The sequence below is a fragment of the Dipodomys merriami genome, unplaced genomic scaffold, assembly GCF_024711535.1.
Source record: "Dipodomys merriami isolate MVZ:Mamm:240054 unplaced genomic scaffold, mDipMer1.0.p SCAF_3, whole genome shotgun sequence".
Lineage (NCBI taxonomy): Eukaryota > Metazoa > Chordata > Mammalia > Rodentia > Heteromyidae > Dipodomys > Dipodomys merriami.
This window is the reverse complement of record NW_027204492.1, coordinates 105,676,973-105,694,763: the sequence shown is the minus strand read 5'-3', so window position 1 is coordinate 105,694,763 and position 17,791 is coordinate 105,676,973. Positions and strand designations below refer to the sequence as shown.

At 43.6% G+C, this 17,791-nt stretch overlaps 1 protein-coding gene across 2 annotated transcripts in view; it reads right to left on the bottom strand.

Annotated features, from left to right (window-relative positions):
* Pcyt1b (phosphate cytidylyltransferase 1B, choline) overlaps window positions 1-17,791 on the bottom strand; it is a 102,097-nt gene that overhangs the window by 75,962 nt on the left and 8,344 nt on the right. Inside the window, exon 1 of one of the 2 annotated variants that reach the window (XM_070040695.1) lies at window positions 2,646-2,890. The exons of the other annotated variant lie outside the window; for it this stretch is intronic. Within the exon in view, the coding sequence (XP_069896796.1) occupies window positions 2,646-2,759 (114 nt within the window). The 5' untranslated portion in view covers window positions 2,760-2,890. Of the gene's footprint in view, window positions 1-2,645; window positions 2,891-17,791 lie in introns of those variants that run through there. 2 annotated transcript variants of the gene reach the window in all.

The following is a 17,791-nucleotide window of genomic DNA, read 5'->3' as shown; positions in this document are numbered from 1 at the left end:
TAGAACTTCTCAAATCAAACTAGATAATTAAACTATTCAACTTTCTTTCACATACATACCCTTTAGAGCAATCAAAAGTTAGAAAGATAATGTATCTCACTTAAGAGTGTGCTGTGCTGTAGGTAGGAGGAAGATCTCCTACTTTTTTAGGTGTGTAATGCTTTTTAGGTGTTAAATTCCTAACTGTCCCAAGGTGAGCTCCCACTTATTCACTCTGAACCTGTTTCCTTACGTCTGGGAGGTGAGGGGACACTGTGGGGGGAACTTGGCATGGTTCCTGTGAGTTAACTGGGCTGAGTGAACTGGTGAAAGTGGAAAGCAATTTGAACTTTCTTCCTTCACTGGCTTTTCTCTGTCCTGCTCACCTCTGTCAGTCAGGCCAACCCAGCAACCAAACACCTAAGGTGAAAGGGATGGAAAGGAAGGTGACACAGGAAGCTGAAAGGATACACAAGTAAGAGCTGGGTGTTGGGCTGGGAATGTGGCTTAGCGGTAGAGTGCTTGCCTTGCATGCATGAAGCCCTGGGTTCCATTCCTCAGTACCACACAAACAGAAAAAGCTGGAAGTGGCGCTGTGGCTCAAGTGGTAGAATGCTAGCCTTGAGCAAAAGAAGCCTAGGGACAGTGCCTAGGCCTCAAGTTCAAGCCTCAGGACTGGCAAAAAAAAGAGCTGGATGATACCTTCCTCTCCCTTGCCCTTTATCTCTGTCAAGAAGCTATGTTATTTAAATTCAAACATTGATTGTCTTCTAAATATAGAATCAGGGAAGCCAGGTGCTAGTGGCTCATACCTGTAATCCTAGCTAGATCTGGGGCAGTTCAAAGCTAGCCTGGGCAGGAAAATTTATGAGATTCTAATCTCCAATTAGCCACCAAAAAGTCATAAGCAGAGCTATGGCTCAAGTAGAAGACCACTAGCCTTGAACACAAAAGCTCAGGGCCAGTTTCCAGGCCCTGAGTTCAAGCCCCAGGACTGGCACGCTTACGTGTGTGTGTGTGTGTGTGTGTGTGTGTGTGTGTGTGTGTGTGTGTGTGTCTGTGCGTGTACACACAGAAATAGACTCTGGAAGATCTTGTAACATACTTGTAGAAGCTTACTTTTCAATGCTAAACCATGAGTTGTTTAGTGGCTCAAAGGCATCCCTTTGTAACAAACTTATTGAGATAGTTCCTGACCCATAAGAATGTAGATTCTATATTGTGTATGTCATTCAGCATCTGGCTAAAGGTCGAAGAGTCAGTGAATAGTAAACTGCCCTAGGAAAAAAAGTGTTTTTAAAAATTTAAAACATATGGGGCTGGGAAGGTGGCTCAGTGGAAGAGTGCTTGCCTTGCATGCATGAGGCCCTGGGTTCGATTCCTCAGCACCACATTAACAGAAAAAATCAGAAGTGGTGCTATGGCTCAAGTGATAGAGTGCTAGCCTTGAGCTGAAGAGCTGAGAGGGACAGCGCCCAGGCCCAGAGATCAGGCCCCACAACCGACAAAAAAAAAATTAAAGCATAGTGAATGTAATTCCTTTCTTGCTTTTAAGGAAGTTATTGTAAGCCAGTCTTTGAACCCTTATTAATCTTTATTCAGAAATAAGAGTTCCATAAAATCTGTATGCTCTCATTTTTGAGGGTTCTCAGAAAATGCTGCAGCACAAAATTCTATAATAAAAACCTCTTCCCAGGGTCAAACATTTCAGCCAATCAAAGCGTTGCATCTTTAAACTTGGGATCGCTTACTGTATCTCTTGGATCTAGGGGTTCAAAGGATGGTCTCTCTAGGTGAGACTACAAGACTTCAAGCCTTAGAACCCCCAGAACCTCCCTCCATTTGGTAGTTTTTATTCCTTGAGGGCACTAAAGTGATTGGGAACAAACTTCTTATCTGCCTGAGGGATCCAGACCCGAGGCAGAGAGACTGATGAAATTAGGTGAAGGAAGCTCAGAGCGCCCTGTTTCCACACTCTCATTAAAGGCATGCATCCCCATTCGAAATGGGCTCTCCGCTACCTGAATAGATAGCCCCCCACACACACTGCCGGAAATGTTCCCGAGTCATTTCAAACGCACCTTATTTCGAAAGACACCCTTGAGGGATTTGGACTTATTGATTTTTGACATTTTCATATGAATGAGGAAGTTTTGCTTCCAGGGCGCTTTCATCCCCCGCCCTCTTCCCCCCCCCCCCCGCCCCGAAATTGGCATTAGGCACCCAAACCAGTTGAGGACCCCATCATTCCTGAGCTAAAAATTGATAACTTAACAAGGGGCTCGTTCCAAGCTTTGTGAAGAGAAAAACCAGTTTAAAACGGCAAACTGTAGGATTTTTACCTCCAGATACGACCGCACACCTAAAAGGGGAGGAAGAAGGAAAAAAAAAAAAAAAGGCCGTTCGTTCCCTCCTCCCAAAGCACAAAAACACAGCATACCCAAGCGCAGCCCGTGTCTACCCAGCCATACAATAATGCTTTGTAAGCTGAGAGAAGCACCCGGTATAGAAGCGAAGTATAAACAGCTGAGAAGGATTAGGCAGTAGCTCCATTCTCATTTACATGAAAATCCTCTAAGCAACGTTTTTCTTGCTGGCTGCGGGCACATAAGGAACTCTTTTGTGCCATAGCCACGCATACATTTGCATCCTTTGTCTTTACTTACCAGTCGAGGCTGTGGGCATGTGTGCTCTATTTCCTCCATGGTTTCTGAGGGAGGCTCATTGGAAAGGGATTTTGGGATACCTGTTTCTGACTCAGCATCAGTAAGTACTGGCATGACCAGTGAATGCTCCCTCCAGCTCGACACCCTCTGAGAGTCTCCTCCCAGGCAGAGAATGTTTTCTTTGTCACGTATTTTTCTCTCCCCTACCCATCCCCCTTCTTTCCTTCTTTGCTGTCTTCCCTGGGGGAAGTAAAGAGGTTAAACACCCCTCCACCCCCCACCCCACGCCGTCCCTTTCTTTCGCTGAGAAGCCAAGAGGCAAGGCCTCAGTTTATCACTATAACAACCAAAAGGCACTGGAGCGTCTGGTGCGGATACAGTATCCTCATTTGCATGGAGCGCGCTGGTTGGCTACTGTCATCATAGTACCACTCCACCGGCAAGCGGCCGGGCCCTATTGGCTAACCAGCGGTACCCACTGCCCGAACTTGCCGCTTTTGTTTGTTCTGTTTAATTCAGTTGCAAAGGTCTCCTTACATATTCTGAGTGAGATTGTCCGGCTGCTGGACTCAGATAAGATAAAGCCCCTTTCTGAACAACCCGGGACGCGTGGAGAAAGAACACGGCCGACCTCTACTGAAGAAGGATCGTGTTCCTGGTTTGAGTGTGCTGCGATCAGAATATTCGCTAAATCCGAGTCACCCTGAAAGACAAAGACACTTTTGAGCCCAAATCCACTGTGCCAACTACTAGCTGGCCTCTCAGGAAATTCACTGTGGGCCACTGAGAGTTTATCTCCTGGGCGGCATAGGACAAGAAACACTGGCAGATCCCCTAAGACCTGATAGAGCCCAGGAGGAACTTGGAAGGAGTTAGATTTTCTTTTGAATACCCTCCCCAACTGCTTCCTCGGTCAGCCACTCTTGCCTCTCAAGGAAATTCGTTGTTTAATCATTCCAAGGGCTGCTCCCATTTTATCAATCCTCGGTCCAATCTCCTAAGCATCCTACTGTCAAAAACACCCACAGATTGTGAAAAGATTTTGTTATTGTTGTTGTTTGAAATCCCAAAGAGAATGTTAAAAGAGGAACCTTCTGGCAATACTCAAAAGAACTTAAAAAACTTATTTGTTCTAGTGAAATGCCCATGTTTAACGTTAATAAAAATATATAATTACTAGCTTTTATGAAGTACAGATACAGTGCTAAGCACTTTACCTAGATTATTTAATCTTCTTAAGAACCCAAGTAGGTAGAGCCTATTATCCCCATTTTACAGGAGAGGAAATTGCAGCTTAGAGTAATAATTGTTCAGGATCTCAAAATTCCTAAGTAATGTAACTGGTATTTGAAAGATTTGGGGTGGTAGGATGCAGTAGGTGTACTAGAAAATGAAACAGAAGGTATCGCTAAGAAGTGCTTATTTCTTTTTATTTTTTTTCCTCCAGCTATAGTTTGGATCCAACTGTGATTCTGGGCTAGGGTCACCAGCATCATCATCACAAGGAAATTTTTGTTCCCATCCCAGCCAGACCCCAGACCAGATTTGGTAAGTCTGAAGTAGGGCTAGAATTTTCATTTTTTAATGAGTGGCTGAGTGATTCTAATACTGCAAATTTTGAAATGTTAATCTGACAATCAGTACGATAAAGGATAAGATAGAGTGATCAGCACCTCTTCCCTCATGGAATTTGGGAAGTTCGAATGAGCTATGTTAATACACTTTGTAAATTAATATGGCATGCCAATATAAAGGGACATTCTTTTAAAAATTTGTTAGTCAAGGGGCTTGAACTGGGGTGGGGGTGGGGCTGTTCCTCAGCTCTTTTGCTCAAGGCTAGCGCTCTACCACTTTAAACCACAGCACTGTTAGGTATGCCCAGGGGGGGAAATAGCCCCTTCCCTTGCTTTTCCCTCCATGTACAAGGTACCCCTTCCCTAGAAGTCCTCGCCCAATTTGTAGCCCAGGTAACTGGTGCACCTGGGAGCAGTGACAGGCTCCTAGGCTTTGAGGTCACTTCCACATCCTGTAGCCACAACTCCTACCCCCTCTCTATATAATCAATCTCCAGGCTTAGCTTCCCCCTTCCTCCCTTCTCCTTCCCTTCTCTCTGCACCCCCTTACCCTCTCCCTCCTTCCCTGCACAGTTCAATCTTTCCCCTTCTCTCTCTCTCCCCTCTACTGCTCTCTCTTTCTCCCCTCTCTCCCTTTCTCTCTCTATCTCCTCTCTGCACTCTCTGCACACTATATCTCCTGCAGGGCCAGGGCAGGGTGGGGATGGAGGGGTGGTTCTTACAATAAACTCTCCTCTGACTAAACAGCCAGGTGGAGGTCTCCTTTATTCAAACCTTACCAGCACCCCTTCTGTTTTCTGGTGGTTAATTGGCGCTAACAATCTCCAGAACTTTCCTACCCTGGCAGACTTTGAACCACGATCCTCAGATCTCAGCCTCCTGAGTAGCTAGGATTACAGGCCTGAGCCACTGGCCCCCAGGCAGGGCATCCTTTTAAATACTCAAATAAGCAAAGAAGAAAAATGGACACTGTAGCAGAAAATGGCCTAGTTTGACAGTGATAAATCCTGCCACATTAAGTCAGGATGACATCATTAACAGTGTGTTACCTCTGTTCAAGATAACTCCTGTGATACAAAAATTCCAGTGATGTTTGGGGCCTCTGAAGAAGGGCCAAGTTCTTATCTGTCTTTTCTCCCAGAAACACAAAGTGCCTCAAGCTGTAGGCTTAGCTGAGTGGACTTGATCAACACAGCCTAGCCCTGCAGTACATTTAAGAGCCCTTTCTCCACCCATGTTGAGAGATGGATTGTAAGATTGTTTTTCTAATCTCAATATTTTCTTTGCCTTAGAGGATTGGTTCTCAAGTGTAGTTCCCTAAGGAATCACAGCAGCAATAGTCCAGACTTGTCTGGCATTCTCACTCCCTTACCCTGAGTCCTGCTGAATCAGAAACTGAGGTGGTGGAGCTGAGAAAGCTGGCTTTAAAAGAAGCTCCTGGTTTGGAAAGTATTCTGACATGTGCTGAAGTTTGAGAACCAATGCCTTAGGGTTACATGTTCACATGGGCACTTTTCCATCACTGTATTCTGAGTCACCAAGCTACTTGCTTGGTTCTTAATTACTTCTGTAATTCTCTCTAGGTAGGGAGCTTAGTTGTCCTACCTGCTTAGTTAACCAAGTTCTGGTGTCTAGCTGAGCCCTTAAGAACCTATCTTGTAAGCTGGGAGCTGGTGGCTCACGCCTGTAATCCTAGCTACTCAGGAGGCTGAGATCAGAGGATCGAGGTTCAAAGCCAGCCAGGGCAGGAGAGACCGTGAGACTCCTATCTCCAATAAACCACTGGAAAACCGGAAGTGGCACTGTAGCTCAAGTGGTAGAGCGCTCGCCTTGAGCTGAAGAGCTGAGGGACAGTGCCCAGGCCCAGAGTTCAAGCCCCACGATCGACCAAAAAAAAAAAGAACCCATCTTGTAGCTGGGTGCTGGTGGCTTATGCCTGTAATTCTAGGTACTCAGGAGGCTGAGATCTGAGGATCATTGTTCAAAGCCATTCTGAGTAGGAAAGCCCATGAGACTATTATCTCCAATTAAACATCCAAAAATCTGAAAACAGAGTTATAGCTCAATTGAGAAGCTCATAGATAATGCCCAGGCCCCAATTTGAAGCCTCAGGACAGGTACAAAAAAAAAAAAAAAAAAAAAGAACCCCTCTTGTCTCAGAACATGGATTATGCTAAAGTCTTCCCTTGTCTCAGCAAACCAAGAGTCTACCTCTGCCTAGTATGCTATTGTAATGTGTCACCCGAGTGAGACATTTAGTTATCCCAAGTCCTTGGATCTTGCAATATAGGATTATCAAATTGCTCTTTGACTACTGTAATTCCAGAACCACTAATCTTGGGACAGCCTTGTCTTGGCTTCCTCCTGCCCTTCTCACTGCAGCCAGGTGGTTGAACCCCAGCATGTCTCAGAGCCCTGATGGCAGAAGTAGACTTTTCCGGCTCAGTACCCGTTTTAGAGACCAGTCTTGGCTACTACTAATGAACTCATGTGAGTGTGTGTGTGTGTGTGTGTGAGAGAGAGAGAGAGAGAGAGAGAGAGAGACAGACAGACAGACAGACAGACAGACAGACAGACAGACAGAGAAAGACAGAGACAGACAGAGACAGAGAGAGAGAGAGAGAGAGAGAGAGAGAGAGAGAGAGAGAGAAAGAGAGAGAGAGAGAGAGAGAGAACCAGTCTTGGTGCTTGAACTCAGGGCACTGTCCCTGAGCCTTTTTGCTCAAGGCTAGCGCTCTACCTTTGAGCCACAGGTCCATTTCATTTCTCTGGTAGTTAATTAGAGATAAGAGTCTCTTCACATTCTTGCCCTGGCTGGCTTCAAACTAGGGTTCTCAGACATCAGCTTCCTGAGTAGCTAGGATTACAGGCATGAACCACCAGTGCCTGTCTTAAATTGATTTTTTTTTTTTTTTTTTGCCAGTCCTGGGGCTTGAACTCAAGGCCTGGACACTGTCCCTAAGCTTCTTTTGCTCAAGGCTAGCACTCTGCCACTTGAGCCACAGCACCACTTCTGGCTTTTTTCTGTTTATGTAGTACTAGGGAATCGAACCCAGGGCTTCATACATGCTAGGCAAGCACTGTACCACTAAGCCACATTCCTAGCCCTTTTCCCTTTTACTTTTTTTTGGGGGAGGGTCCGCTCGTGGGGTCTGAACTCTGGGCCTGGGCGCTGTCCCTCAGCTTTTCAGCTCAAGGCTAGCGCTCTACCACTTGAGCCACAGCGCCACTTCCGGCTTTTTTCTGCTCATGTGGTGGTGAGGAATCGAACCCAGGGCCTCATGCATGCGAGGCAAGCACTCTACCACTGAACCAACTTCTCGGCCCCCCTTTTACTTTTTTGTTGGTACTTTGGTTGGAACTCAAGGCCTCATGCTTGGTAGGCAGACACTCAACCACTGGAGCTGCATTCCCAGATTTTTATTTATTTGTTTTTAATGGACTAACTTTTCAGATAGAGTCTCTGGTTTTACCTGTGGCTGACCTTTGACTAAAATCCTCCTGTCTTTGTAGTAGGTAGAATTATAAATAAGTTACCACCACCTCAGGATTATTGGTTGAGGTCTTGCAATCTCTTTTTTCCCCCAGGCTTCTTTTTTTCAGTAAGTATTTGTACCTGGGCTGGCAAGAAAAAGACAGAAAGAAAGGAAGAAAGGAAGAAACAAAGAAAGGAAGAAAGAAAGAAGGAAGGAAGGAAGGAAGGAAGGAAGGAGGGAAGAAAGAAAGAAGGGAAGGAGAGAGGGAAGAAGAAGGGAAAGAAATAAGTAGAGGGCTGGGAGGGTGGCTCAGTGGTAGAGCGCTTGCCTTGCATGCCTGAGGCCCTAGGTTCGATTCCTCAGCACCACATAAGCAGAAAAAAAAAGCCGGAAGTGGCACTATGGCTCAAGTGGTAGAGCGCTAGCCTTGAGCTGAAGAACTGAGGGACAGCGCCCAGGCCCAGAGTTCAGGCTCAGGACCAGACCCCCCTCCCCCAAAAAAGAAAGAAGTAGAGAAAAGAAAAGAACTAAGAAGGGCTGGGAAGGTGGCTCAGTGGTAGAGCGCTTGACTTGCATCCATGAGGCCCTGGGTTCGATTCCTCAGCACCACATAAGCAAAAAGAAAAAAGCCGGAAATGGCACTGTGGCTCAAGTGGTAGAGCGCTAGCCTTGAGCTGAAGAGCTGAGGGACAGTGCCCAGGCCCAGAGTTCAGGCCCCACGACCGGACCCCCCACCCCAAATAAAAAAGAACTGAGAAACAAAAAGCTAAGTCCAAGAGACCTGTCATCAGTTGACAAATCAGGGGAAATGTTAGAGGTAGGGTGTTAGGAAAATCCCCAGGGAAGCCTAGCTTCCCAGCTACTGCATACCATGGTTGGAAGATCACTGCTTGAGGTCAGCCTGGGAAAAGGTAATGAGACTCTATTCTTTTCTTTTATGATAGAGTCTCAAACTCAAACATAAGGGTTGGAGGCCTAGCTTTAGTATTTGAGTGCCTGCTGAAGGCCCTAGGTTTAATCCCCAGGGAATGTTGGAAGACTGTGGTGCACAGTCCTGCACCCCCAAGTAGGGTGTGACTAGGTGAGATCCTCTGAGGTCAGTTCTGTCCTGACAAGCATCCTCATTATTGTTTCAGTAACTTGTTGAGTACCTTTTATGTTCTTAGCAGTAGGACAGACTACACACTAACCTCCACACTTTATCGGATAGATTTTTTTTTGGGGGGGGGTGTCAGGCCTAGGGTCGAGGCTAGCACTCTACCACTTTGAGCCACAGCTCCACTTGTGGTTTTTGAATGGTTAATTGGAGATAAGAATCTTAAGGACTTTCCTAAACAGGCTGGCTTTGAACCTCAACCCTCAGATCTCAGCCTCCTGAGTAGCTAGGATGACAGGAGTAAGCTATCAGCACTTGGCTGCTTTGCAGAGGAGGAAGCTTCAGGCTAGAAAAAACTTACAAATGTCATCATTCTCCCTACCAGCGATCTTCACAATCTTCATGTTATCAACATCAAAATTGTTGAAAATACCTTTCCCAGAGGTCTGCAGAGAGGAACGAAAATAATCAGATGCTGTCTGAACCCTGTCCAAATCCCCTCGGGCTTTCCTGTGGTAGTCAACAACTGGCCGGTAGCCAACTGCCCGCACCTGCATCTCTGCCTGAGGGCGTTCTCTGGCTGTGAAGCTCACTACATTACACTACAGCAGACGCAGAGGAAAATGCATTTCATCTTTTTGTCATATTCGGATACCAATATATCACAATATAACATATAAATATCTTTTTGTGTAGTGCGGGGTTTGGAAATCAGGTGTCATTCATGCTAGGTAAGCACTCCACCACTAAGTCATACCCTCCCAAACTGTATATAAATACAGCCCATCTAAATTATATAACACTATATAAATTAGCCCATCCTTTTTTTTTTTTTTAATGAGTACATTTTTTTTTTTTTGGGTCCGGTTGTGGGGCCTGAACTCTAGCGCTCTACCACTTGAGCCACAGCACCACTTCCGACTTTTTTCTTATGTGGTGCTGAGGAATCGAACCCAGGGCCTCGAGCATGCAAGGCAAGTGCTCTACCACTGAGCCACCTTCCCAGCCCCAGCCTATCCTTTTTTATTCAGTAGTGGGTCTGAGTACTGTCCCTGAGTTCAAATCCAAGTACCAAACACATTACTTTTAGGCTTTCTTAGTTTTTGAATGAAATTATATTTTTATTACCTTTAGTTGCTCAAAGAAGTTATCGTTCAATAACTCAGATTGTAAGTATAATGCATCTTAATCAATGTCACGCCTCTTTCATTATTCTCTCCCAGCCCTCCCAACTGTCCCCTTAGTTTTCTTAGTTTCATAAGATATGCACTGAATATTATGATTGCATTCTCCTCACAACCCTTCCTATCTCCTATTCTCTACCCCTCCCCTATACCAAGTGCCAGTTTCCTGGTATTCATTTTGTTAAACAGTGAGTTCTTATTTCTAAAGAAGTACACTGTTAGCCAGGCACCAGTGGCTCAGGCCTGTAATCCTAGCTACTCAGGAGGCTGAGATCTGAGGATCACGGTTCAAAGCCAGCCCAGGCAAGGAAAGTTGTGAGATACTTATCTCTAATTAAGCACTAGAAAACCGGAAGTGGAGCTGTGGCTCAAGTGGTAGAGCATGTGCCTTGAGCTGAAGAGCTCAGGGATAGCACCAAGGCCCAGAGTTCAAGTTGGTCATGGACCAACAACAACAAGAAGAACTACACCGTTTCTTACTCAGGGCCTGGACATGGTTCCTGAGCTTCTTTTGCTCAATGCTAGCACTCTACCATTTGAGCCACAGCACCACTTTGGCCTTTTTCTGTTTATGTGGTACTGAGGAATGGAACCCAGGGCTTTATGCATGCTAGGCAAGCACTCTACCACTAAGCCACATTCCTAGCCCCCCAGCATTATTCTTAAAGTGAATATTCTTCCTTCTCCAACTTCTATAATAACTTAAAGGATTGACCTTCACTCATCCATTTGGCTAAAAAGTATTGATCTTAAACATATAGTTTTAAGGTACTGGGGAGGAATTGTATAGACGAACCCAATGCATAACTTAGAATAGGGCTTGCAAAATGTCATCTTCCATCTTTTATATTTAAAGGAAAAAATTATTTGGCATAAGTCAGAAAGTTTAGCAGTAAAGAGCTCTGGAATTCTTAGCATTAAGAGATACCGTAGCATATTGCTTATAGCTGTATTTAGGATATCTGTTTTTTTCCCTTGGCATGTATAAGGCACTTGGTTCAACCCTTAGTACTTCAAAAAATAAGAAAGATATAGATATATAGATATATAAATATTGTTGTTGTTGTTGTTTGCTGGTTGTGGGGCCTGAACTCTGGGCCTGGGCACTGTCCCTCAGCTCTTCAGCTCAAGGCTAGCGCTCTACTACTTGAGCCACAGCGCCACTTCTGGCTTTTTCTGCTTATGTGGTGCTGAGGAATCCAACCCAGGGCCTCATGCATGTAAGGCAAGCGCTCTACCACTGAGCCACCTTCCCAGCCCTATTTTTATATATTTTAAGTAGTCATACAAAAAGGATTCAGTTGAGATGCTCTTTTTTAATCAAAATGAGAAATGTACTTTTTTAAATGTTGATAAAATCAATTGTAAATTGGATATGTTTTGTATTACTATAATAGCATAGATATGATAGCAGGATTTTTTGTTATAAATTAAAACTACCCTTAGGTGGGAGAAAACATCTTATTGACATTAGCAGCTGTGTAGTCAGTAAAGAATTATTGTTGCTATTCCTTGGTGGTATTTATAAACACTTTTATTTTCCAAGTGCTTTACAATCACTTATTGTCTAATTAATATCTAATCATCTGTTTATGAGTAATAATCACACATGTAGTGCAGTTTAATCAAAACTCCAAATACAACCACCATCACACTCAAGAATGCTGTGAAAATTTCGGGCCCTCTTTCATGGAATTTGCGGCCAGAATTGTGACAAAAATACATAATACAATAGAAAAATGGATTAAATTCCTCACTTGGATTTGAGCATACTTTGACTTCGCAACTTTTGTCTGCCAAATATTGTTTGAATGTCACTAAGTAAATGATGATAATTTTCCATACTTAATAGCTTGACTTCATATATATTTAAAAATGTAATTTACTTAGCTCACAAAATTGGATGATAGTTTATGAGAAATGGACAAGGCCAGGCACCAATATAACATTGCAACAATTAGTAACAATTGCTGTTTCAGGGGTATTAGTGAAAATGATCAAATGTGCTCAAAGTGGTTCAGAGACCTTCAAGGTTAGTAATCTAACCAGGTTCAAGTCTAGAGCAAGCTACAATGGTATGAACACCTGTCAATGTTGGAGACCCGAAACCTGCCTGAGAATGCTCTGGCCTCTTTCAAACACCTAATTGACAAGTAGGTCTTGGAAATTCCCAGGTGCACATTTAGATAACTTCCTATAACAAACTACATCTGGCTAGCCATAAAACTTCTCTTATCCTCAGCCCTAAGCAAATGGCGCCTGGCTAACCATAAAAGAAATCACAGGAGACACCTAATTTAAGATTAGCCCAACGGTCAAAGGATAAGCACCACCCATCCCTGACCCGGGACTTCTCACCCTTGCTTCTGCAAAGTTTTTTCATTCCCCCTGTCCCTTGGGGTATATAAACCCTGCCTCACTTTAATAAAGCAGACCTTGACGCGACTCAGAGTGGCTTTGTCTTTCTTAATGCACTTGGTCTCATCTTCTCTCCCCCCCCTTGGTTTTCAGGTGGTGCCCCCTCGGATCCCCCACCAAATTACCTGGCCTGCTGGACGGGTCATGCCAGTCTCATTTAGCCAAGGTGAGTGGATATGCTACTGTTGTTCTTCATTATCTCCATGTTATTCTATAGGCAATTACAAGAACTATGTATGAAAGGCATTTTTAAGCAAGAAAATAATATTCATATTAATCTACTTTTTCTCCTAGAATGAAATTTCTTACAAGTAGAATTGTTGAGTCAGAGAGCTTGCCTTAAGGGTTTTGTTTTGTTTTGTCAGTCCTGGGGCTTGAACTCTGGGCTTGGGTGCTGTCCCTGAGTTCTTCAGCTCAAGGCGAGCACTCTACCGCTTCCAGAGTCTAAGATCATGTCTTCTCAGTCTTGGTTGTACCTTAGAATTACCTGTGGGGATTTTAATAACACAGGTTTTCATGGCCTAAAGATTCTGAATTAGGTGAAGGCTGTGTGTGTGTGTGTGTGTGTGTGTGTGTGTGTGTGTGTGTGTGTGTGTGTGTGTGTGTGTGTGTGTGTGTGTGTGTGTGTGTGTGTGTGTGTGTGTGTGTGTGTGTGTGTGTGTGTGTGTGTGTGTGTGTGTGTGTGTGTGTGTGTGTGTGTGTGTGTGTGTGTGTGTGTGTGTGTGTGTGTGTGTGTGCGCGCGCCAGTTTTGGGGCTTAACTCAGGACCTGGGCACTTGTCCCTGAGCTTTTGTGTTCAAAGATAACATGCTAACATGCTTCCATTATAAGCCACAGCTCTACTTCTAGCTTTTTGGTAGTTAATTGGAGACAAGAGTCTCATGGACTTTCCTGCCTGGTTTTGAACTCCGATCCTCAGGTCTCAGCCTCCTCAGTAAGTAAGATTACAGGCATCAGCCACTAATGCCCAGTGCATGACTCTTGAAAGTTCAGAACCACCATAGTGGACCAAATTATTAAAATACAGATCTTAGTAAATTTAAATCCTCAAACTATTATCCTTCCCCCTTTACAAAAAAAAAAAAAGAATCTCTATTTCTCTTGGATCAAAAGATTGGTAACCCTATTACTATTTATGTCCCAAGAAATTGGCTGTGTAAAAATATTCAATATGTCCAAAAGCCATCCTGTTAAACACACAAAGAAGAATAATTCTTTATTTCCGCAAAATGGCTTGATGCACTCATATCATCATCTACCATAGGAATTTTAAAAAGGAGCAAAACCACCAGGCTCTGGTGGCTCACACCTGTAATCCTAGCTACTCAGAAGGCTGAGATTTGAGGATCACAGTTCAAAGCCAGCCCAGGCAGGAAAGTCTTTGAGACTCTTATCTCCAATAAACCACCAGAATACCGGAAGTGGTGCTGTGGCTCAAGTAGTAGAATGCTAGCCTTGAGCTGAAAAGCTCAGGGACAGCCCAGAGTTCAAGACCCATAACCAACCCCTTCCCCCCTCCCCCCAAAAAAAGGGAGCAAAACCTATCAGCAGGTAATGATGCCATTACTACAAACATTTTTTGGAATAAGTCTTTCAAAATTTTCATCATAGCTGAGTGCTGGTGGCTCATGCCTGTAATCCTAGCTATTCAGGAGGCTGAGATCTAAAGCCAGCCCAGGGCAGGAAAAGCTTTGAGATGTGTCTGAATCACCCATAAACTGGAAATGGAGCTGTGGCTCAAAGTGGTAAAGCACTAGCCTTGAGCAAAAGAGCTCAAGGACAATGCCCAGGCCCCTAGTTCAAGCCTACAACCTACAAAAAAAAAATTCATCGTGACAATTCATCATGGCCACTCATACATACACAAACATTGCTGTCAGACTTCTCTGGTTCTACTACTAGATTACAGACTATGTGTCCTTGAGCAAATCTCTTGAACTCTATAAGACTCAGTTGCCACCACAATACAATAGGACTAATAATATTACTTCTGTGAGTTTGGTGGTGAATAAATTCAAAGTAAAATATTTAGTAGAGTGCCTTAAATAAATACCTTTATCAGATTTTCCTTTGTTCTCTTCCCCTCCCCTCCCTGCCAAGGGGTTAAGCTTTTTGCTCCGGGCTAGCACCATAACCCTTTGAGCCACAGAGTCACTTCCCGTTTGGCGTTAATTGGAGATAAGAGTCTCAGATTTTCCTGCTCAGTCTGGTTTTGAACTTTGATCCTAGAGTCTCATCCTCCTGAATAGCTAAAATTACTGGCGTGAGCCACCAGTGCCCAGCACTTAGTTCTTTTTGTCTGACACATTTCACTATAGAAATGTGAAGAGTCCTACTTGTTGTCTGGGCAAGTAATTTTGATATAGTTAATTTCGTTTCAAATAATTGTCTGAGAAATGTAGATGGTCCTGGAATGAGTTGTTCAGAGAGTTTAAACCCTAGAGGGTCCCAGGAATGGGGGAAAGAAAGAAGATAGCATCTACTACCTTTAGTAGTTAATTCACTATTCCCTAACAACGGTGCCTTTGCCCATCCCCTAGGGGATATTTAACAAAGTCTGGATAATTTGGGGCTGTTATGACTTGGTGGAAAATGATACTGCTGGCAGTTGATAGTTATAGATCAAACATGCTAATAAATATCCCCACTATGTACAGAATATCTCCTTCAACAAAGAACACTTTGACCCCAAACAGCAGTAAGCAGGGAGGTTGAGAAACACTGGGCTAGGTGACCAAAATTCCTTGATGAAGATTTTCCCAGCTAATTAACTTCGCCTTTCTTTGTTCTTTTGAAAGACCCCAGACTTCTGGGATACTTTCGTCACGGGAGGGGGCGCCCCAGAAAACTCAGACTCCAGGCCGGGAGATGCAATAAGCAAGAGGAGTTTATTTGACGTTTGCGCAAACGGTCTCTCTGCCCCGGCAAGGGAGGGAGCCCCGAACCGAGGTTACAGGCATTTTTAAAGGCAAAAACCACAAGATTAGCATATAACACCAGGTGTCCCCGGGATTGGCCCATTTAAAAGTCACTATGTACCCCAGCAATCATTTTTACTATACGGGGAAGTTTATAACACTCTTTGTAATAAAACAATTGGCGCAGATGCTCAAATGGAGATAGTCACTCTGGGAGATAAGGGTCAGGGAGTTTACATAATTACAGGTTTGTGATTAACATTTGGCCTAGTTTGCTGGGCTCACCTGATGGTCCTTATCTTGAGCCCCCCTATACCGAGAATTTTTACACACAGGGATGCAGAGGAACATACTCTTTGTTCTTTATCTTGGGTCCCTATCTTGGATCCCTATCCTGGGTTCCATTTGGCCACTTAGGGAATTTACTTGTTTACTCTTTATTTATGACCACAGACCTTGTCCCGGGCCGGCATCTGGGCTCCAAGACTCTTTACTCAATTCCTTATTTCCAGAAAATGGGGGGTTAGTGCTAGGGCGAGCAAGTTTACAAAAGCAAAACCAGCAGTTAGCAATTGTAAAATATAACTCTAATTTTTTAATCTTTCACTTTTTATCCAACACATACAGGTTATTAAATGCATGCTCCAGAGAAATCACTCAAAATGTGATTACTCTAACTCGGTGGCCCTAATTCGTTATTCATTTCTTTCTGAGAAAAGAAACGTGAGTAATGTTCTAACTTTATTTCCTTTGAGTTTCAAATACCAAACTCCAAGCATGCACTGATTACCTTCTTAATTAATAGACTATGAAGGAAGGACATCTCTTCATTAACTAGTGGAAAAGCAGTACCTTCTCATGCCAATTCTATAGTCTTTGTATCTAACTCTTATGCCAATGGGGGCGATGGAGAGGAGATGGGTCAGTCATTTCCCCATAAGAGGCTATATTTCTCTTATAGAAACAACCCATTTTCCTTTAGATGATGTTACCTAGTATGTCATATTATAGAAACTAATATGTGTAATTTGTCCTGCATTCCTTAAAATGTCAGGAAATTTGAAGTCAAAACATCATTGTATGCACTGATGGAAAGAGGTTAACTGTGTGTTCAAGGGCCAGACAACATAGCAAGGAAATTTCTGAGAGGTGTATTTTTTTTGTCTTTTGGAGAACAGTGAAGTAAAAATGTTTATGAAGATTTGGGGAACTAGGGAAAATAACAATACAGAAATAGAATGGTTTAAGAATCTCTAATGGTTCCTATTCCTTCCCTCTTCCTGCCCCTATCCTGTACCAGAGTTTGAACTCAAACCCTGGTTCTCTACAACTTAAGCCACAACTCTAGTTCAGCATTCTCCTAGCTAATTGGAGATGGAGTCTCATGGACTTTTCTGCCGATTCTGACTCTGAATTCCAATCCTCCAGATTTAGCCTCCTAAATAGCTAGAGTTACAGGTGTGAGATACTGGCACCTGGCTAATGGTTCTTATTTCTTTATTTCTCTCTCACACTACCACATGGTCCAGTTCAGGGAATTGAGTAGGAATATCAAATTAGCATGTGATGGCATGTATTTGTACTCCCAGTGCTCAGGAGGCAAAGGTGGGAGGATTGCTTCAACTCAGGAAGGAGTTTCAGACCAGCCTATAACACAGCAAGAGTGCAGAGGTGGGTGGGGAAAGGGAGGGGGGAAGGAAAAGAACCAATCAATTTGCCTTTTCAGTAATTATACTCAGGTCCTCAGATTCCTTTCAGGAGTGAGAACTAAAAGTTGGATTCCAAGTGGGCCAAGAACTGAGCTGTAGGCAGAGAAATAGAATAAATGGAATAATGACCCCTTCTGAAAGGCATGTCAAAGTAGCCCAGTTCTCTTCTTTGCTCAAGCCTGCTTTTCTGCTTTTTGTGGATTCTAATAGATAGTTCTTTGCATACTCCCAAGTCACTATAGTGAAAGAGCTCTTAGTGAGTGCTGCATCTTGTGACTATGCAATCTATGTTTGAGAGTTGCATATGCATCTTCATAAAAAGAGGAGGCACACACACACACACACACACACACACACACACACTAACACACACACACACACACACACTGAAGCTGACAGCTTGGCTAATAGTGAAAGGTCACTTAGCCTCCTGCCTAGGGGGCTTACAGGATGATATTCTGCCCAATGATGAACTCACAGTGAGTTCTTTTCCTTAGAAATCGTAACATTCTAGGCATATACTTCTGATCACTTCCTACATAGTCTTACAAGTCCTTTGCACTATTGTACTCAACTATAGTTTATACCATACTGTTCCCTAATTCTTATCGGTAACCTTGGTATTTATCACTCACATTGTTAATTAACTCACCAATAAGATCATATAGGAGATCTATTCATTTTTTTACATCAGCCTCAATTACTCCAACTGGCTTTCCCTTCATGACTCCACTAAAACTGACCCATAGTTCTTAGCTGCTCTGAAGGATC